At 40.9% G+C, this 22702-nt stretch overlaps 1 protein-coding gene across 1 annotated transcript; it reads left to right on the forward strand.

Annotated features, from left to right (window-relative positions):
- Positions 1-4559: 4559 nt before the first annotated feature.
- LOC134159535 (myosin-1B-like) lies at positions 4560-22702 on the forward strand. The gene is given in 38 exon segments (XM_062610588.1): positions 4560-4703; positions 4793-4936; positions 5030-5171; positions 5213-5252; positions 5351-5468; positions 5548-5640; positions 5753-5816; positions 5899-5997; positions 6102-6205; positions 6287-6425; positions 7843-7961; positions 8053-8202; positions 8828-8998; positions 9665-9992; positions 10627-10703; positions 11004-11091; positions 11178-11295; positions 12152-12275; positions 12352-12488; positions 13202-13457; positions 15176-15418; positions 15524-15700; positions 15786-15931; positions 16019-16109; positions 16196-16585; positions 17028-17154; positions 18010-18128; positions 18445-18641; positions 19064-19247; positions 19334-19499; positions 19787-19911; positions 20113-20421; positions 20572-20775; positions 21442-21567; positions 21663-21833; positions 21920-22024; positions 22170-22265; positions 22538-22702. Coding segments are annotated over 37 exon segments (5604 nt in total). The 5' UTR covers positions 4560-4703; positions 4793-4825; the 3' UTR covers positions 22688-22702.

Raw genomic sequence — 22702 nt, forward strand, 5'->3', positions numbered from 1 at the left:
CTGGACTTCTGGGTCCTGCCTGGTGGTCACCACTCCTGCTGCTGCCTGTTGTGAGGCAGGTCAGGTTAACAGAGCATACCAGGCCTGTTAATTAGCCTAAAACTAGATTATTAGCCCAAAGATAGTATTTTGAGTTAAGCTGAACCAGACATTCAACATTTACATGTTGATCACAAATGTAATGTAAGATCAAGTACAGCATTGATTGTATCCAATTACTATCACCTTTTACAGATGCGTAAGCAAATTAGGTGGTTTGGGACTACATTCAGTATGACTAAGGACTCTGATAAATTAGAAGTGAAACTGTATAGGGACTCCTATTACTGTTAAATAAATTTTCTTTTGGGAATCCACAGAGAAAACGTATGAGATTGACTTGGTTGGTATTTTTGGCATATGTGACAAGCTTCAGCAGCTACCTTCAAACTTGCTGTTTATTTAAAGCAAGTGCTAAGCATCTTTGGTCATCCTGTCAGAATTGCCAATCCCTAGCTGACCTTCATGTGTCCTTTTTGGATATCTTTTCGAGCCCTCCAGCCAGCCTCTAAGTGCTGTGAAAGAACACTGTTGCATGGGGAGGAAATCGTTTATCAATAAAGGTCCCACTGACCTCTTCATCACTCCCCTACTTGTGCTGCTGCTGTTGCAGAATATATGTATCCCCCTCCTTAATGTAGGTGGAGAACACCCCAGGGATCAGCAAAGTAGACTGCATTTTTCGCATGGTGTTCCTTCTGACTATAACTGCCTGTCCTCCAGACTAGCATGGGGCGTGATTGATTCTCTTCTAGATAATGCAGATTTATTAATCCTTTCCTTCTGTCTAGCACTATCACCCAGCAAAACAGTAGTGAATGACTCCCCTATGTCGAGACAGCACCTATTTCTGCTGCTTCGTACAGGATACGTGCCTTCAGTTCAGTACAGTGATTCCATAGTTCTGTTCGTATGACTTTTGAAACCCTCCAGTTCCAGAAACAAGTGTTGGATTTCTGTGCCTTTCCTCTGGGATTTAAACTTGGTGACTTCACACTTAGAGACTTCTATCTTCAACTCTAGACTTAACTTGTTTCACCCTTTTATTGGCCCCTCTGTCTTATCCCCTTGGCCCCAGTGTTATCCCCTTGGAATCACACCCCTATTTACTTCCTATTCCTTAATCAATAACCTTCTGTTGTTGTTTACCCCCACCTGGCAGCTAAGCCCCACACAGCCACACACCCCCTCCCCAGTGGGATGGGGAAGAGAATAAGAAGAGTAAAAATGAGAAAACTCATGGGTTGAGATAAAGGCACTTTAGCAAGAAAAGCAAACGCTGCACACACACACAAAGCAAAGCATGCAATTCCTTCACCACTTCCCATGGTCAGGCAGGTGTTCAGCCATCTCCAGGGAAGCTGGGCTCCATCAAGCATAGTGGTTACTTGGGAAGATGAACACTGCTAACAATGAACGTTCCCATTTTCCTTCTCCCCCCACTCCCACCTTACCCCCTCACCTCCATATGATGAGCATGTTGTTATTAAGGTATGAAATATCCCTTTGGTCAACTGGGGTCAACTGTCCATCCTGTGTTCCCTCCCAGCTTAATCAGCCTGCTTGCTGGTGGGGTGCGGTAGGAAGCAGAAAAGCCCTTGACCCTGTGTAAACACTGCTCAGCAATAAGGAAAACATTCTTCTATTACTAACACCCTTTCCAGCACAGACCCAAAATAACAGCCTCATACTAGTCACTGTGAATAAAATTAATTCTATCCCACCCTAAATCATCACACCTTCTTTATCATTACCTTCAGACTCATCCTTCCCCCTGCTTCTCTTGTTTTGGCTAAGGTCCATTTTACTACTTGGTCATTCGTATCATCCCTTGATTCTCACTCCTGAGACTTTTGTTCCTATTCAGATGCTTCTTCTTACATATGGATTTCCTTCCTCTAACAGTGATCCTGCACCTCAGCAGGACCCCTCATGCTCTTTCACATTGCAGACTCAGAGCATTTGCAGCATGCAGAGCCTGTGCCTTCACCTCTCCATCCCTATGTTTGCTACTACAATACACTGCCTCTTACTCTTCACTTTGTCTGCTCGAGTCAGCATCTGATGGATTACAGTATCAATGTAGCCCTTTTCATCTCCTTTAGCACAGCATTCTGCCTCCCCCCACCCCCTTCTCAGACTCTCTTGTCAAATTATTTATAGGAGATTGATTCACAGATCTGTTATGTCTAATTATATCCATTTACTTCTAATATGAATGGCAATTCTGCTAGCAGTTAAGATTGCCAAAAATGTTTTGACCTAAGAAAGAGGCGGTGGTGGCTACGTATGCAGATCAGACCATATAAAAGTACCCTGGGATCAGTGTGTCTTGTCCTTCCTCAGAAATCTCTAAGGTAAGAGTCTCAAAGGCTTTAGATTGGGGAGGTGGGGGATGAAGGGAAACTGACCCTGCACTTCACAAGCACCAGTGCATTCCTACAGATGCTCACCTTCATTCAATGGGGTCTGCCAATGTCAGTTGTGATTTTCAGTCAGCTTTGAAGGCATCCATATGTTTTCTGTCTAAATTTTCTCTGTGCAGCAGTAAGGAAGTTGCTAATTCTATTTTACTATACTGAACAGCTTCCAGACTGTAAGCCATTCATCTTGTACCACGAAAGGTAAGATACTGACTTATTCACTCTTCAGGGACAGAGTTGGTAGGATTTCTGAGAGGTGTGCTGGCAATCCCTGGATCCTTATATTTACGTCCATTGTATAAATGTAGTGTAATAATTGGGCTGGATTGCTGATATCTTTGCCACAAGATTCTCAAAGACAGGTCTTAGTACTAATCACTGCTGCATTGTCGACATTCTCCCTAGGATTCTCCCATAGACAGCAAATTCCTATATTGACAGACATTAAGTCCTCAGCTTAGGAGAAACTGTCCTGAGAAGAAAAGCCCCATCAGGAAATAGCTTTCACTTACTTGTCCATAAATGAAATATATTCTTTATCTCAAACATCAAGGGTCACTAGCAGTAGCTGTTGAGTGCCATATTTTGCATATTTATCTTAATGTTTTCTCTTTTTTTTCACAGGGAAGCTTGGGGAGTGGGGTTAGAATGTTGTGTATCAAAACATCAAAGTGCTAAAAGAAAACATTTCAGTCTGAGCTTCCTTATAGGTTTGCTTATACCTATGAAAATATTGCACAATTATGATATAATTATATAGGCAAATATTCATAGTCACGGGGAAATGAAGACAGGATGACACCTTCTTGGATAACTAAAGAAAGAGATGGAACAGCAACTACATTCAAAGTTTTAAATATTTGCACCCAGGAAAATTAACTGGTCAAGTTTACTTTTGACATTAATTTGTATAAATTTTAACAAATACTGTCACTGAATTATATCTCTCAAAATAATAAAATGCAAACAAGCTGTGATGTGTAAAGAACATAACTAGCATGCCTTCAGTAAGTGGAGGAAAGTTAGCAAATCACTGACTTCAGGGAAAAAAAAAACCATATAAAATAGTAAAAAAATACTTTAAAAAGGCAGCCTACTGACACGTATTACATACTAAGATAATGTATACTAACCTACTATATATACTATAAATTGCAATAATACCATAATGATAAAATGTAATAATAGCATACAATATCTAAATAAAATAAATACAATATACATGCAATTTACATAATACACATTACTATAGTATCTCCTAATATATATAATATGCTACTGCTATTCCTGCTAAGAATCTTGTAAGAAAATGTGAGATATTACAGGCAATGATAAAAATGCTGGTGAAAGACTGGGTCCATTTTATAACCTTACCTAATTATTTTGTGAAATAGTCTCATTTGGTTAATAACATTTTGATGAAGTGAAAAATCATGTAGTTAGAAACAAAACCATCAGTCAGGAGATTGTACCCATGCATTTGAATTTATGACAATAAGCTGTTTCACAAACTCTGTCTTTGCTAGCTAAGTAGGCAAAGCAGTTCTGTTCATGTGCAAGCAGTGGAATGCTGAGTGGAACAAGGTTTATAAAGTGCAAAGAAACTGTGATTATTAATAACTTATTATTTCTGTTAGGCTGGACATACTGTAATGAGGAGTTTGCTAGATGGTAAGGGGTTCAGAAACTAGTTTAAAAATATTCTAAGTTCAGAATTTCTTTCTTGCAATCAAAGTGAAACTGGTTTGAAAGGAAAAGTTAACCAATTTTTTGATTTTCACCTAGAGGTCTGCCATAGCTGAAGGTATTAATACAGAAATTAGCTTCTTAATTCAGAAAAGCTCCTCAAAATCCAGATTCTAGGTGATGAACTAGATAAACCAATCTAGAAAAATATATACATATAAATTTGTAGCAGTATTAATTTTGGAACAATATAAAGTCTGGCTTTTCATGAAAGATTTGCATTAAACTTTTCAGTCAAGACAATTATTTGGCAATAATAAACTGGGTTATCATTTTGTTTGGGGGTTTCTTTTAAAGTAGTGAAGGAATACCAGATTACTTGGTTTCTGTTACAAAAAAAAAGATCAATCAGAAAAGGAGAGAATTGAGGCCCAGAACAGGCCTTTTGATGCCAAAACATCAGTCTTTGTGGTGCATCCTAAGGAATCCTTTGTGAAAGGGACAATCCAGAGCAAAGAATCAGGGAAGGTCACTGTCAAGACTGAAGGTGGAGAGGTGAGGAAAGATCTAAGATTAAAAACTGCATGTAATTCCCACTCTCAGTTCTTAGCTGACATATATGCATCTCTTTCTCCATCTGACAGACCCTGACTGTGAAGGAAGACCAAATCTTTCCCATGAACCCTCCCAAGTACGATAAAATCGAGGACATGGCCATGATGACCCACCTCCATGAACCCGCTGTGCTGTACAACCTCAAAGAGCGTTACGCAGCCTGGATGATCTACGTAAGTACCAGCAGCAGTCTTCCTCTGGGTAGCTGGGAGGAACTGCTCTGCCAGCCTAAGTGGAAGCCAACGTGCTGTCTCCCTTCCCCACAGACCTACTCGGGTCTCTTCTGTGTCACCGTCAACCCCTACAAGTGGCTGCCGGTGTACAACCCGGAGGTGGTGTTGGCCTACCGAGGCAAGAAGCGCCAGGAGGCCCCTCCACACATCTTCTCCTTTATTTCTCATTCAGTTTAATGTCCCTTGGGACAACAACTAATACTATGATTCATTTTGACTCTTTCATAGATCGCGAGAACCAGTCAGTCCTGATCACGTATGTACACTCCCTGCTCTGGTCCCTGCGGGGCTGCCCGGTGCCAGGGGACCTCCTTCCTAACCACACGCTCTCTGCTTCTCTTGTTGGTTGCACAGCGGAGAATCCGGAGCAGGGAAGACTGTGAACACAAAGCGTGTCATCCAGTACTTTGCAACAATTGCAGCGAGTGGGGACAAGAAGAAGGAAGAGCCACAGGCACAAGGCAAAATGCAGGTGAGATCCTAGGGGTAGGAACCCGCAACTATCAAATTCATTGATGAGCTATATCATGACAACAAGATTTCTATTTTAGGGGACACTTGAGGATCAAATCATCAGTGCCAACCCACTGCTGGAGGCTTTTGGTAATGCCAAGACCGTGAGGAATGACAACTCCTCGCGCTTTGTAAGTTGTCGCCTGGCACTAAATTACTTTTAGCTGTCAGCAAGCTGACTCAAATGTTCTTGCTATCAGGATTGGTCAAATAGATCTCCATTGGCTTTTCTGCTTCTTTCAGGGTAAGTTCATCAGAATCCATTTTGGTGCCACGGGGAAACTGGCTTCTGCAGACATTGAAACATGTAAGTGGCCCTCCTGGCTTCATCCTTTGCCTTCCAGCCTTCCTCGGTTCTTGCTCTAACTCTGTCCTACCATCCTTGCCAGATCTGCTGGAGAAGTCCAGAGTCACTTTCCAGCTCAAGGCAGAAAGAAGCTACCACATATTCTATCAGATCATGTCCAACAAGAAGCCAGAGCTCATTGGTAGGCAAGATCACTAACTGCTACAGACAAAGCTCACAGAACAACATTTAACTCTGTATGTGCTAACTACCATTGATCTGTATGTGGTTTGCCCTTCTTTCCAGAGATGTTACTGATCACCACCAACCCATATGACTATCTGTATGTGAGTCAAGGTGAGATCACGGTTCCCAGCATTAATGACCAGGAAGAGCTGATGGCCACAGATGTAAGTAATGCACTGAAGTTATCTTACGCAGACTCTTACCTTTACCAGGCATGCTACTTACTCTCCTGATTCTTTTGTTAGACTGCCATTGACATCCTGGGCTTCACTCCTGATGAGAAGACAGCCATCTATAAGCTGACAGGGGCTGTCATGCATTATGGCAACCTGAAGTTTAAGCAGAAGCAACGTGAGGAGCAGGCAGAGCCGGATGGCACAGAAGGTACCAGCAAAACCTATACTGGAGCGTAGTATAGACCAGAGCACTCATCAACACAGGCAGTAAAATTAATGGTCAGAATCATTGACCTAGCCTGCCAAGAAGCCAGAATCCTGAAACTGCTCCTCTTTGAGGCTTAAGACAAGTCACAGTGCTTGAATTGAGCATTGTGCTACTTCATTATACATGGGGTTGCTAAAAAGGAATATCACTTAATGCTGCATCTGTGGCTTATATGTTCTGCATTTTCCGTAGAGTCTCAACATGTCTCAACACATCCATGTTTGAAAAATAGGCATTTAAAGATATGTCTATCACATTTGCTTTGCCTATAATTGTTCACAGCTGCATTCCTTTAAAAGTTTAGGGAAGTACTTTTATGAAAACAGCGTTATTTACATGTATTGAAAACATGAACTATCAAGGAGTCTTTTCCTCAGTTGTTTTTTAATGTTTGTGGTTTGAGTTTCTTTTAGAAAAGACAAATGAAAATGGCTGGCAGAAATACAGTTGCAATTAATCTGATAATGATGAACAGTAATAGTAAAATAGGTAAAATAATAACTGGTCATTGCATGAATAGAACCAAAAGAATTACAGATGAATAGAATAGTATTAGATTACTATATAATTATAAAAATATAACTCTTCAAAAATGAAATAAAATGTAAGTTCCAATTTTGTTCTTGTTTCGTACCTTATTTTTTCTATTGATAAATGTACATTAAATAGTTATAAATACCACATAAAGTAGAAGCAGCTTAAAATTAGCATCTGTAAATATATATTTATAATGAGGTCTGGGCTTCTTATGTCAATGACTCTGTAAATAACACTGTTACTTGCCATCACCTTTGCTGTGAGAAGACAGGAAGCAAATTGGAAAGTGATGATAGTGTATATCCAGTGCTACAGTGCTTATATTTTATAGTTTAGTTTCAGATGAAATGAGAGCTCAAAAAGACCTATGAGTGTCTCTTTAGGAGGAAATGTGACCCACTATAAAAGTTGTAGGAGATACTGTATTCGTGTTTTTGCTGTAATACTACACTAATCTCTATTTCACTAATGACAGTACAGTTTCACTGACTACAATTTTCAGTACAGTATACTTCAATACCAACCAGTTCCCTTTTCTATTTGTCCAGAAATTTTGACTTGTTTGACCTGCATTCATGGCCCTATGCCCTTTTGTGTCTGGTCATTAGTTTCAAAAACTTACATGTTCATCTTAAAGGCGTTTAGAAGAACCTTTACATTTACAAATTGTCTAAACTAAACGGGAAAAAAATCAGTAAATCAAGAAAAATTACAATATTTTGAAGTATGTGACAAATATATGTAGCTTCTGCAGAAATTATTCTGAATGACAAAATAGGTCTACTGGAGAGTTAATCCTGCTGTATGCTTGGTTCCTTAGTTGCTGATAAGGCTGCTTATCTGATGGGTCTGAATTCAGCTGAACTGCTGAAGGCCCTCTGCTACCCACGGGTCAAAGTTGGGAATGAATATGTGACCAAGGGTCAAACCGTGCAGCAGGTAAGAAACAAGTGATGATAGAGAAAAATGACATGAGTTAAAAATTCTGAACTTCCTCTCTTGCTCTGGATGGTACCTTCTTTTCTTTTAGGTATACAATTCAGTGGGTGCCTTGGCAAAAGCTGTCTTTGAGAAGATGTTCCTGTGGATGGTTGTTCGTATCAACCAACAGCTGGATACGAAGCAGCCCAGACAGTACTTCATTGGTGTCCTGGACATTGCTGGCTTTGAGATCTTTGATGTAAGGAGAGCATCTTCATACAGGTTTCCTGAAAGGGGCATTAAGAAATGGGAATAGTATTGGGTTGGATTTGTTTGTTTGTTTGTTTTTAATTAGGGATTGTCTTTATTTATTGGACAATCCTGACATTCCTGTAGGAATGGCACTCTTCTGGTTCTCATAGTATGTATTATCCCACTAGGGCTGCAGATTTCTAGAGATGTCTATTGTTGCATGCAAAAGTGCAAATTGCATTGAAAAGTGATATAGGGATGTAGAACAGCTGATAGGTAGCAGAAACAGAGTTTGAGGAAGTTAAAATATGCCATCTTGAAGGAAGATTTTTGCAATGCTGAAGCCATTGGGAATGCTCTGAATACTTGTAAATAGATTGACCATATCGACAAATTCAAGCAGATGAAAAGCTGGACTTGGACAAAGCTCTGTAAATCATTTCATAACTCAGAGACACATTAAGAAAGTGCTAGGGTCTGAAAGGGTAGATTAGAGGATGGACTGTGCCAGACACCTGTCCAGTCCCATGACTAGAATTCAGGACCTCAAACATGAGTTAAAAATAAAACCTATTGAAGATGAAAAGTGTTTCTGAAACGGAACACAAGTAAGTAAATCTCTGCATTTGCAGTTCAACAGCCTGGAGCAGCTGTGCATCAACTTCACCAATGAGAAACTGCAACAGTTCTTCAACCACCACATGTTCGTGCTGGAGCAGGAGGAGTACAAGAAGGAAGGAATTGATTGGGAGTTCATTGACTTTGGGATGGACCTGGCTGCCTGCATTGAGCTCATTGAGAAGGTTCTGGGCCCTACACACTTAATAGTTTTCCAGATGTAAAATGTAAAAGAAGTCTTCTGTGCTCAAATTAGACCACTCTAATGTGTGGTATCCACACTTAACACAGCACTTAACATCATTTTTGCACATACATTTTAATTTGTCTGCTACTACACTGTTCGTGGGATAGTACACATGACCTAAATGGGGCAAAAATGTCAGTCCTAGCCACTGTTCTGGAGTTCATACTCAAACGTGTGTATTTTTTAATGCATGCTGAGTGAGTAAATGCACTGAGCAACTTCTGGTTTAATATATACATAAAGAATTTTTTTTGTCTTCTTCCCAAGAAAAAGCATTAAGGAAGCATAAACCCTTATGTCAGAATGCTCCTAATTTCATTTCTTTTGCTTTCCGTCTTCAACTATCATGCACATAGTGTATTTCTAGATGCTAGGTCTTTATTACATCACACGTCTGATCTATCAGAAACTTACTGGTGATTTTGCTTTCATATAACTGATGGCATATCCACTAACAAAATGCCAATTCTGGAAGAATATAAGACTACACATTTTGAGGAGGGGTTTTTTATGATTTTTATCTTCCATTCCTCTCTCATATACATTTTGCCTGCTTCTTGCTTCCACACTTTCATTCATCACGTGTTGCTACTTCTTCTCCCAGCCCATGGGCATCTTCTCCATCCTGGAAGAGGAGTGTATGTTCCCCAAGGCAACTGACACCTCTTTCAAGAACAAGCTCTATGACCAACATCTGGGCAAGTCCAACAACTTCCAGAAGCCTAAACCTGCCAAAGGCAAGGCTGAGGCTCACTTCTCGCTGGTGCACTATGCTGGCACAGTGGACTACAACATCAGTGGCTGGCTTGAGAAGAACAAGGATCCCTTGAATGAAAGTGTTGTGGGGCTCTACCAGAAGTCATCCCTGAAGACACTGGCCTTACTCTTCGCCTCTGTTGGTGGCGGGGAAGCAGGTGATTCCTTTTAAATAAGTTGTACTATAATTAAAAAAAAAAAAAGATTGCAATAACATTTTGAAATAACATGTAAGATTTAAAAACTGAAAACTCCAAATCTCATCTGACTTTTGGAACTCAGTCACTCAGACTAATAAAGGCTATTACATTTCCCTAGAAACCTTAATATATCTGTAGGTTTAAAGACCAGGCAGCTGTACTACAGCATTAACGTAGACAAGCCAACAAACCAGATTTCTGTAATATGGGGCATTCCCAAATACTTCAAGAACTCAATCAAATGTATCAATGTGCTGCTAAATTTATGCACATCCTTAGATGTGAAGATCCATAAAGACTGCATTTAGTATATTCACTAGGGATGTATTTAAATCCTTAAATATCTTACTATGCAAAGTATTACATTTTATGTTCGCATTTTCTGAACTTCAACTTGAAGACATTAGATTTCGTTATGCTATCATCTGAACAAGTCAAGTCTCCCACTGTAACTTTTATGAGTCTCCCTTTGTAACACTGTATACATTTGCAAATTTTGATCATGTTATTATATTTTCTATAATTTAAGATGAGCACAGATTTTTTTTTCAGATTCTAACCGCATGCTTTTGATGTTCTTCTCTGTTTCAAAAATTATATTACTGTTTAGAGAGTGGTGGTGGTGGCGGCAAGAAGGGTGCCAAGAAGAAGGGTGCTTCCTTCCAAACTGTCTCAGCTGTTTTCCGGGTACAGTAGAATAATTATTATAACTTTCTCATTTTCTGAAAAGAAGATAGAAAATCTAGTTCAGAAAAGTTTTAGATTAATTTCATATGCAAAATCCTTATTGTCAGAAAAAATAAAGGAATGTGCTTCTTAACAAAGGATTCTCATTGAATCCTCAGAAGTATTCTTTCAGAACTGCATGAAAATTTGATAAAAAAGAAAATACTGCTGATGGTTTTATTGCAGTGTCTTTACTCCATCTATTAGTGATATTGTACACATGACATTCTTAAACCCAAGTCTTTGCTCTTGCTCTTCAAGGAGAATTTAAACAAGCTGATGAGCAATCTGCGAAGCACACATCCTCATTTTGTGCGATGCCTCATTCCTAATGAAACAAAAACACCCGGTAAGTTGTTAAAGTTCAAAGATACAATAAATTTCTTCTTCTCCATGCAGTACAATGAATTAGCAATTCATTATGTCATTTATTAGGTGCCATGGAACATGAGCTGGTGCTGCATCAGTTGCGGTGTAACGGCGTACTGGAAGGGATAAGAATTTGCAGGAAAGGATTCCCCAGCAGAATAGTCTATGCAGACTTCAAGCAAAGGTCAGATTCCATGTCATCCACCCTCCACCATATCCACAAATACTGAATAACTTGCATTTCCTGATTATTTTAACTACCGTGGGAGTTACAAGAGGAGTTTATTGTACTTACATTTTAGGCATAAAAAGGTCAATGGTCCAAGTTAGTCATCAGGTTTCTTTCTATAGCTAACTAAAAGAAGAGGAATTTTCAAATTATTTATTCCTGTCCTTGATTCACATTCTGATATGGGATAAGGCATTTTTTAATTAACTATCCAGAAAAGAAGTTGACTAACTCAGACTTATTTAACTTCTAGGCAAGTTAAAGAAGGTAACTTGCAGCCATCAGCAGAGAAATGTGAATAAAGAATCTATAGCATATTCTAGACTAACTTGTTGGAAAACTAAATAAAATTAAAAGATCTCACTTCTTGTTCTGTATCAGCAGTACTCACAGAGTACATACTGTCAATATTTTGGATGAAGAATGGTTTCTCTTCTCCCTGTATTTTGTTCTTGCACATAAAGTTCAACTAGATGATCTTAATGTCCTTTCCAGCCCTAATTACTCTATGATTCTATTTTGAGATAAGGCATTAGATAACAGGGCATGTGAAATATGTCAGTTCCCAATAGAAATCTGTACCCATCCTGTGTCAAGAATTTGTAGATTAAGAAAAGTGCAAATTTTTCTCAAAAATATATGTTTACCCAAGCAAATGTGATTTCTAAAGAATGGAACAGAGTTCAGACTTATTCACCTCTCTTCCTCTCTTGGTCTCCCTTCCAAGAATCTTAACAATGGCATCAATTGGTACAGGTTTGATTGAGCTTTCAGGAATCTGAATTTCTTCAAATTCTACTTCATCCTATAGGTACAAGCTGCTTAATGCCAGTGCAATCCCAGAGGGACAGTTCATGGACAACAAGAAGGCATCTGAGAAGCTCCTTGGATCCATTGATGTGGACCACACCCAGTACAAATTGGGTCACACAAAGGTACAAATACTGCTTGACTGATGTATTGTTCCTGCTCTACCTGTCAGTGATGTGCAGCAACATTCCCTTTCTCAAGGTGTTCTTCAAAGCTGGGCTGCTGGGACTCCTGGAGGAGATGAGGGATGAGAAGCTGGTACAGCTCATCACCCACACACAAGCCATGTGCCGGGGCTACCTGATGAGACTGGAGTTCAAGAAAATGATGGATAGGAGGTAGATACTTATTTGGCTTGCTGGGCCAATCCTCATGAGATATCAATGACATGAAGAAAACTGAAAATAAGCTTCTTCTCACCAAATCTCATTTACTTATCATTAATTCAGTTTACCAATACGGATGTATTTGGGAGCATACCCTTGCAGTAGATGAAGAGTATAAAGTCCTGATACAGGGGAAACATCACCATTTTTAACTTATATCACCCTTTGTACTAGTTTTTCCTAAATTCAGTAAATGGTTACATTATATGTATGTCCAGAAACCAGATATCTAGTCAAAGCTGATTATTTTAAGTCACCATTACAATCAAAGGTGAAAAAGACATAATTTTAGCACAAGAGAAGTGTACTCTTCCCTTGGATAACTTTCATGAAAGAAATCAAGTCAAGTTCTGGAGCTGCTCCATTTTTGACCGTGAAAGCAAGCCAAACATCTTTCAGAAGTGTTCATAAGTACTTCAAAAGTGTTCATAATGTTTGATAATCTGCATCACACTAGGGAGTTTTCCTCAGAGATACATATGTATATATATTAAATATCCTAAATATACTTAAGAAATATATACTTAATAATTTATAATAAATATTTTATATGCACAGTGATATATAAAGTATTGTACATAGAACTTCATGTTATATGTGTCAAGATATAGGATTAAATATGTATCATAAATATAACAATAGATAAAATTTTTATTACCTTTCAGGGAGTCCATCTTCTGCATTCAGTACAATGTCAGGTCATTCATGAATGTGAAGCACTGGCCTTGGATGAAGCTGTTCTTTAAGATCAAGCCCTTGCTGAAGAGTGCAGAATCTGAGAAGGAGATGGCCAACATGAAGGAAGAGTTTGAGAAAACCAAGGAAGAGCTTGCAAAGTCTGAGGCAAAGAGGAAGGAGCTGGAGGAGAAAATGGTGAAACTGGTGCAGGAGAAAAATGATCTGCAGCTCCAAGTACAGGCTGTGAGTATTGTTAATGGTTTTGGCTTGTGATGTTGTCTCTAAAATGATTCCAAGGGTTTCATTAAGAGGCACATTATCACAAACAGTATCTATTTTTGAAATGTATTTTACAAAATAGCAAGGAAAATCTAGAAATATTAATCAGTTCACAATGAATTATTGAATCTGGCTCCTTATATTTTCAATAAAGAGAAAAATCATCACTTTCCAGTGAGTATATATTACGTTTTACATTATGACATTTTAAAATATGTGTGGCACATATGTGCTATATAATTCTTATATATTATAATCTGATCAGTGAAGGTAGTCTAGAGGTTCTATTAACACCTTTTACTTGAACAATCACAAGTGGATTCAGGTGGAGTAGGAGTGTGTGATACTGTCAGGGATTTCTCTAGCAATTATTGTCCCTGCCTCCTCTGGAAAAAACAGTGATGGAAGTGGAGCCCTCCCCTTTTTCCCTGAAATAAAAAAGTAACAACAATAATCCTCTTAAACTGACTTTTCAAGCAATGATTACAATTCATCTGACCCCATTTTGATGTCTACACTTTTAAAGTCTACATATGAGCTAGTAGCCTCAGATACTCCTTGCTCTTCATCGAGAAATTCATCCTTTTAGAGTATGATACAATTGGTTTAAAGATGTAATATTCTTTTGTTGTTGAATGGACTGTATCTTGATATCATGGCAGATATCTAAATCTACACAACACAAACCCCAACCTAGCTGTCTTCTTGTACTTTAAAAAGTCTTCTGCCTGGGTAGTATCATTGCTCTTCACTAGAACTAAGAGGAGAAGAACAAGCAGTATGTAGACAATAAAGATTACTTCTTAATAAATTTCATCTTAAAATGCATGGAAACCCAGGTAATTGATACTACCCTGATATACACGGTTCTCCCTTCCAAACTGCTCTTCTTCACCACAAGGGCTAGAAAAAGGCCTGATTCAACTATTCTCTTTGAAAGAGATCTTAATACAAAGTTGTCCAAAACCAAAAATTAAATTCATGCTCAGTAAATCTTTTTGGAACAGTTTTAATAGTTTTCTCAGCTAAATGTTTCAGGTTTTAAAGACTGTATCCTACAAAATCTGCCTGCATCATAGAATAATAAAATCATTGAACAGTTTGAGTCAGCAGGGACCTTAAAACTCATCTAGTTCCAGCCCTCTGCCATGAGCAGGGATGCCTTTGGCTAGATCAGGTTGCTCCAAGCCCCTGTGTCCAACCTGGCCTTGAACACAGGCAGGGATGGGGGAGCCACAGCTTCTCTGGGCATCCTGTGCCAGTGTCGCACCATGCTCATAATGAAGAATTTTTTCCTAATATGTAGCCTGAATAATGATCTAATCTAGATGGTCTCTTCAGTAGAAGACTATACCACTTTACAGGCGAGTCAAATGCAACATCAGTAAAACGATAAAAAGTTGCAAGGGTAATATTGCTATATCTGATATCAGGAAATAAATTAATTTTGGATTTGCATGAGCAATTAAAGCCTTTTTAAAGAATCCTAAGAGTCTCTACCCATAATGTGATAATATATTAATTTATTTTCTGGGATGGATGAAGTCCAAGCCAAACAGATACTGAACAGTAATGAATTTTAACTACAAAGGACTTCTTTGAAAATAAAAATTCCTGGTTTGAAAATCAGTAAGAAAAAACACTTCTGTGAGAACTACTTCATTTAACTCAATCATGTGTAGGAAGCTGATGCTTTAGCTGATGCAGAGGAAAGATGTGAACAGCTCATCAAAGCAAAAATCCAGTTGGAAGGCAAAATTAAGGAGCTGACAGAGAGAGCAGAAGAGGAAGAAGAGATGAATGCTGAGCTGACAGCCAAAAAGAGAAAACTGGAGGATGAATGCTCAGAGTTGAAGAAAGATATTGATGACCTTGAGTTAACACTGGCCAAGGTTGAGAAGGAAAAACATGCCACTGAAAACAAGGTATGAGGCAAAACCTGTCACTCATGCTCTAGAAAAGAGATCTGTGCTGTTACAGGACTTCTGTACCTACTTCCTTTGTGTTCACTTCCTCCTTTCTTCTCAAAGGTGAAAAACCTCACAGAGGAGATGGCAGCCCTGGATGAGACAATCGCCAAGCTGACAAAAGAGAAGAAAGCCCTCCAAGAGGCCCATCAGCAGACACTGGATGACCTGCAGGCAGAAGAGGACAAAGTCAATACATTGACCAAAGCTAAGACCAAGCTGGAGCAGCAAGTGGACGATGTGAGTGCATAGGCATACAGCAAGAACAAGGCAGGTATGGGGTTAGATCTGGTGGACAGGGTATTCATGGTCTTTCTCATTTCAGCTGGAAGGGTCCCTGGAGCAAGAGAAGAAACTGCGCATGGACCTTGAGAGAGCCAAGAGGAAACTCGAAGGGGACCTAAAGCTGGCCCAGGACAACATCATGGATTTGGAAAATGATAAGCAGCAACTGGATGAGAAACTCAAGAAGTAAGTGTGGCTGTGGGGCACCTGAGCACTGGCCTGTTGCACTTGTCTTTTTTCTTTCAGCGCTAACATGGTTTTCTTTGCCCAAAGGAAAGACTTTGAAATCAGCCAGATCCAGAGCAAAAATGAAGATGAACAAGCCCTGGGCATGCAATTACAGAAGAAGATTAAAGAATTGCAGGCAAGTTTCTGTTCCTTATCCTCTCCCTTCCACCCGGGTCAGGTAAGAGGAGGACACGGGTGTGAATGGTCCCTGACATTCTCCAGGCTCGTATTGAGGAACTGGAGGAGGAAATTGAGGCAGAGCGAACCTCTCGGGCAAAAGCAGAGAAGCATCGGTCTGACCTCTCGAGGGAGCTGGAGGAGATCAGCGAGCGCCTGGAAGAAGCAGGAGGGGCTACAGCAGCTCAGGTCGAGATGAACAAGAAGCGTGAGGCCGAGTTCCAGAAGATGCGTCGTGACCTCGAAGAGGCCACGCTGCAGCACGAAGCCACGGCTGCTGCCCTGCGCAAGAAGCACGCGGACAGCACCGCTGAGCTTGGGGAGCAGATCGACAACCTGCAGCGAGTGAAGCAGAAGCTGGAGAAGGAGAAGAGCGAGCTGAAGATGGAGATCGACGACCTGGCCAGTAACATGGAGTCCGTCTCCAAAGCCAAGGTACACAAATACCTTCTAGATATTTCTGCCTCAAAAGAATATTTCTTTGTAGTGATTCAAACATAAGCAAGTATTTATATTTTAACTTAGAAATTTAAGTTAGTCATGCTTAAAAATAAATAGTTGCACTTCATCACTTGAACTGAATTGTATATTTCTGTAGTAGTATAAGACAACCAGAATAATTCATTTGTAGTACCTAACCTAAAGAACTATAGGAACTCATTTCCTGGTTCAAAATATTATGATATGAAATGAAAGGCACTGATTTAGTCACTTCTTTGGTTCTCCTAAAATAGATATTACTTCTACCTTACTCTTTTCTTACCATTCCTTCATTCCTATAATTGGCTTCATTTTGGGCCCTTGAGAAGACTTGAAACTCTCAGTAATTATGTGTTGAACCACCAATCATCTTTCACTCTGTTTTGCATGAAAACAGGCAAATCTGGAAAAGATGTGTCGCGCCCTAGAAGATCAGCTCAGTGAGATTAAGACAAAGGAGGAGGAACAACAGCGCACAATTAATGACATTAGTGCTCAGAGAGCTCGGCTACAAACAGAATCTGGTAAGACATTTCTGGGGTTTAAAGAGAACACTGTATATGACATGAGGCTTTAAAAAAAATGGTCAGAAAGATCATGGAGTCTTGCTGGAACCACAGCTGAACATTAACCAGAAATATGCTCTTGTGACAAATGCAGCCAACAGAATCTCAAGATGCAGGAGAAGCGTTGCCAGAAGGTTAAAAGGGGTGATCCTTATCCCTCCTCGGCACAGTTGAAGGCCCACGTGGGGTGCTGTGTCCTGTGCTAGGCTACCCATACCAGAGAGATACAGGCATCCTGACACAGGACCAGTAACATGGACTGGAACAAACAGTGGATGGAACAACCTTCACAGGGGTCTGGTAGAGTCTGATCACTGGAGGTGTCCAAGACCTGACTGGACAGGGTGACACATAACCATATCTAGGTGCTCTTTCCCATGAAAGGTCTCTTCCAAATGGGACTGTTCTATAATTCTATGACTGGAGTTTCAAAGAAGAATTCATCTACTTCATAACCTAGACTTCATCCTTCTTCCCAGAGACATTCAGGACAGGACAGTGATATACCTGAGCACATACACAGTATAGTACTAATTCTGAAAGCTTGAGGCTTGAAGGGACCATGGGACTTAGTGCAAATATATATTAAGACTAGTCAGATACTGGAAAAAGGGCATGACGTATCTCATTTCTTGCCTCCAAGATAAATACTTCAGCATTCTCAGAGCTATGGACAGGTATAAGCAATTAGAATTCCATGGAAGAAGTAAAATGTTGTTAAACTCCAAATATTTTTATATGCATTTAATTATCAAGGTTGACACTTTTCAGTAAGTCATAAAAAAGCTCCTTTACTCATCTGACTTCCCTCAGGGGAATACTCGCGCCAGGTGGAGGAGAAAGATGCTCAGATTTCTCAGCTGTCAAGAGGCAAGCAGGCTTTCACCCAACAGATTGAGGAGCTCAAGAGGCACCTAGAGGAAGAGATCAAGGTGAGAAAGCTTCACAGTCTTCTCCATTGGATTTCTCCTGTCCAGGAGGGGCTTCAGATACATATGAAATTACAGAATGAACAGGAGGGAGAAAAAAAACACTTGGATAATGCAGTCAGCTGTTCTCATACTAGCTTTGCTCTTCCTTCTCTACTGCCTAGTCATTAAGTCTTCTGCAGATTCCCAGATCTTCCTTTCTCCTTCAGTAGCTTGCCATCATTCTCATAATAGTATAATCCAGTGCCCATGAATACTTCAGGCAGGAGATTTACCAGGATACTTCCATTCATTGCCATACTAAAATTCTTCCCTACAGGCCAAGAACGCACTGGCCCACGCCTTGCAGGCTGCTCGCCACGACTGTGACTTGCTCCGGGAACAATATGAGGAGGAGCAGGAAGCCAAGGGGGAGCTGCAGCGCGCCCTATCCAAGGCGAACAGTGAAGTGTCCAATTGGAGAACCAAATATGAGACGGACGCTATTCAGCGCATGGAGGAGATGGAGGAAGCCAAGTACGAGGGGAAGCTGAGCAGGGCTGGCAGAGACTGAGAATGGAAATTTGAGGATACCGCTGTGATATTGTCAGGAAGAAGTCAATGCTCTGCTTTGGGATGGGGTGGCAGGAAGTTAGAGAATGTACATAACCAAAAACAGGTATGCATAGGAGGAAAGCAGAAGCAGCAAAGCTCTTCAGATGCACAATAGCAGAAACATGCTGACATGAGTAGAAGACTGAACAGCAGAGCATGAGTTCTCTGAGCCCTGTATTCAGACATAGAAATACAGTGGCTTTTGGGGAGAGGTCCTACACTTCTGTATAAATGAGAAGCACACAAAACAAGTGGCATAGGGTGTTCCTCTGAAAAACATAGTGGCTGCACAACATTGGCTCCCATTTGCATCCTCACCTGGACCTGTGCTTACTACATTGCAGGAAGAAGCTGGCACAGCGCCTGCAGGATGCAGAAGAACATGTTGAAGCTGTCAATGCCAAATGTGCCTCCCTGGAAAAGACAAAGCAGAGGCTGCAGAATGAAGTGGAGGACCTGATGATTGACGTGGAGAGATCAAATGCTGCCTGTGCAGCTCTGGATAAGAAGCAGAAGAACTTTGACAAGGTCTTTTGGGCTCCAGACTGGGAGCTTCTGGGGAGAGCATCCCCTCCTCATTGTCACTTCCATACTGACACCTCTTTTCTCTTCAGATCCTGACAGATTGGAAGCAGAAGTATGAGGAAACACAGGCTGAGCTGGAAGCCTCCCAGAAGGAGGCCCGCTCTCTCAGCACAGAGTTGTTTAAGATGAAGAATGCCTATGAGGAGTCCTTGGACCACCTGGAAACGCTGAAGCGTGAGAACAAGAACTTGCAGCGTAAGTCATAGAATCATAGAATAGTTAGGGTTAGAAAGGACCTTAAGGTCATCAAGTTCCAACCCCCCTGCCATAGGCAGGGATACCACACACTAAACCATGTCACCCAAGGCCTCCTCCAACCTGGCCCTCTGCTCCTGGCAGGGCTTTCTCAGCACCCACCAGTACCCACCGCTTCACATGGCTCTGTGCCTGCATGTGGGCAAAGATGCCTGTCATGTTGGTGTGTGAGGGCACTTCCCATTCTGCTCTGTGCCCGACCATGCCATTGGTCCTTGTTCCCACAGAGGAGATTTCTGACCTCACGGAGCAGATTGCCGAGGGAGGAAAAGCGATTCATGAGCTGGAGAAACTCAAGAAGCAGATTGAGCAGGAGAAATCTGAGCTCCAAGCCTCACTGGAGGAAGCTGAGGTACACATCATTATTTGTTGCTATTTACACATCCTGGACCTCTATCTCATTACAAGTACTATCAAGTCATTCTCAGACTTGAGGAAACGAGTGTTTGCATCAAAGTGCTAAATATTATTTAAACATAGCTCTCCCATTTTACTTAGAGCTTCAGGTCGAGCATTTGCCACACAGGAATTGTTCTAATTTACTCTTGTCCAGGCATCCCTTGAACATGAAGAGGGGAAGATCCTGCGCCTCCAACTTGAGCTCAACCAGGTGAAGACTGAAATTGATAGGAAGATCGCAGAGAAAGATGAGGAGATCGACCAGCTGAAGAGAAACCACCTCAGAATTGTGGAGTCCATGCAGAGCACCCTGGATGCTGAGATCAGGAGCAGGAATGAAGCCCTGCGTCTCAAGAAGAAGATGGAGGGAGATCTGAATGAAATGGAGATCCAGCTCAGCCATGCCAATCGCTTGGCTGCCGAGGCACAAAAGAACCTGAGAAACACACAGGGAGTCCTCAAGGTATGGCACAACAAAACTGGTGCTCACTGGTTAATGAATAAGATAAATATTTCCCTGTTGTACAATTTTATCAGATCTATAACTATGTGAAAATAGGAAAAGGGAAAATAGGAAAATATACTTCACAGTCCTTCTTGTCTTTCTTTCCAGGATACCCAGATACACTTGGATGATGCTCTCAGGGCACAGGAGGACCTGAAGGAGCAGGTGGCCATGGTGGAACGCAGAGCAAACCTGTTACAGGCTGAAGTTGAGGAGCTACGGGCAACTCTGGAGCAGACAGAGCGGACGAGAAAGGTGGCTGAGCAGGAACTGATGGATGCAAGTGAGAGAGTTCAGCTCCTCCATACCCAGGTCAGTGTAGAAATATATTTAGTATCTATACCTTTTCTCCATACAGATAAAATAACTGAAGACTGACTGAACTATAACAGTAGCAAAATACACTGTAATTTTCACACTATTTTGTGGATAACAAATATTAAGTGTGATTTTTCAGGTGCAGATACGAATTTCACTAGACTACAGTGCAGATACCTTAAAAGTAATAAATTTTAGAGAGATATGTGAGGTTCTTACCCTACAACTCAATTGAGTTTAACAGGTTTCAGGTCTACATTTGAGACTGTAAAGTCAGGTTGATTGTTAACAAAATAGGAATACACTAATACAGTTACTGACATCATTTAACAATGTCATTATAAGCATTGTATATCACCATTTAAAACTTTTACTGCCACAACATTGAAAACTGTAAAGAAATATTACATCTTTTATTTTTATAAGTCTAATTTCCTTCTCTATTGACTGAAAAATTTTGAGGAAAGATTTATGGAGGATGTTCTTGAAATACTGAAGCATATCATGGCTGAGAAACAGCTGCCACAGCAGATCCTTTAGAACAGAATAACATGTGACTTGATGGTGCAATTTACATTAAAAAAAATATTTATGCAATATTCTTGATATAATATCACAAGGTAACAAAAAGAAAATGGTCATGTTGATGCTCTTCAACAGAACACCAGCTTGATCAACACCAAGAAGAAGCTGGAAACAGACATTGCCCAAATTCAGGGTGAGATGGAAGATACTATCCAGGAAGCCCGCAATGCTGAAGAGAAGGCCAAGAAGGCCATCACAGATGTGAGTTGGGGGCTCCTTTCATTGGTGATTCTGGATGTATTCTCCCCCAGAATGTCTCCAGCCCCAAAATGGCTTTGACCCTTTGCTCTCTTCAGGCGGCCATGATGGCAGAAGAGCTGAAGAAGGAGCAGGACACCAGCGCCCACCTGGAGAGGATGAAGAAGAACCTGGACCAGACGGTGAAGGACCTGCAGCACCGTCTGGATGAGGCTGAGCAGTTGGCACTGAAGGGAGGCAAGAAGCAAATCCAGAAGCTGGAGGCCAGAGTGCGTAGGGCTGGTGTTTGTGCAAGAGTGAGCATGTGCCTTGGAGAGGTAACAGGGAAGCTCCAAAGATGGGCTTGTGATTGCAGGTGCGGGAGCTGGAAGGGGAGGTTGATGCTGAGCAGAAGCGCAGCGCTGAAGCCGTGAAGGGTGTGCGCAAGTATGAGAGGAGGGTGAAGGAGCTGACCTACCAGGTAAAGCAGGTGGTTTTTCTTGAGGTCACACACTCTCATCCCAGAAAACCAAAGCTCTTTCAATGCAATCCTGGACAAAATGCTGTTCTGTGGTGTGGAAAAACTAATAATTCACTTTTTTTTTTCTGTTTGACAACCACTCTAGTCTGAGGAAGACCGGAAGAATATTCTCAGGCTCCAAGATCTAGTGGACAAGCTTCAAATGAAAGTGAAATCTTACAAGAGACAAGCTGAGGAGGCTGTAAGTATTACTGAGTGCAGTCAGTCTCCATTCACATGGAGGGGGAATTCTGTGTTGGTGTTTTACCCTGCTCTGTCCTTGGAAGTGTTCACAAACCATGTAGAAGAGGCCCTTCATGATACAGTTCAATAGTGGCCTTGGCACTGCTCGGGTAAAGCACTTGGTGATCTTGGACTTGATGACCCTAAAGGTCTTTTCCAACCAAGCTGATTCTGTGATTTTGTAATTATTAAATATTTTTAAAGCTATTTTATCTCTCTTTGTATCCCCAGGAGGAGCTGTCCAATGTCAACCTCTCCAAGTTCCGCAAAATCCAGCACAAGCTGGAGGAAGCTGAGGAGCGGGCTGACATTGCAGAGTCCCAGGTCAACAAGCTCCGAGCCAAGAACCGTGAAATTGGCAAGGCAGAAAGTGAAGAGTAAATGCCTCAAGGGGTG

Source organism: Pezoporus occidentalis, unplaced genomic scaffold (genome assembly GCF_034315485.1).
Source record: "Pezoporus occidentalis ecotype Australia unplaced genomic scaffold, CSIRO_AGI_Poc_V1 ctg148, whole genome shotgun sequence".
NCBI lineage: Eukaryota > Metazoa > Chordata > Aves > Psittaciformes > Psittacidae > Pezoporus > Pezoporus occidentalis.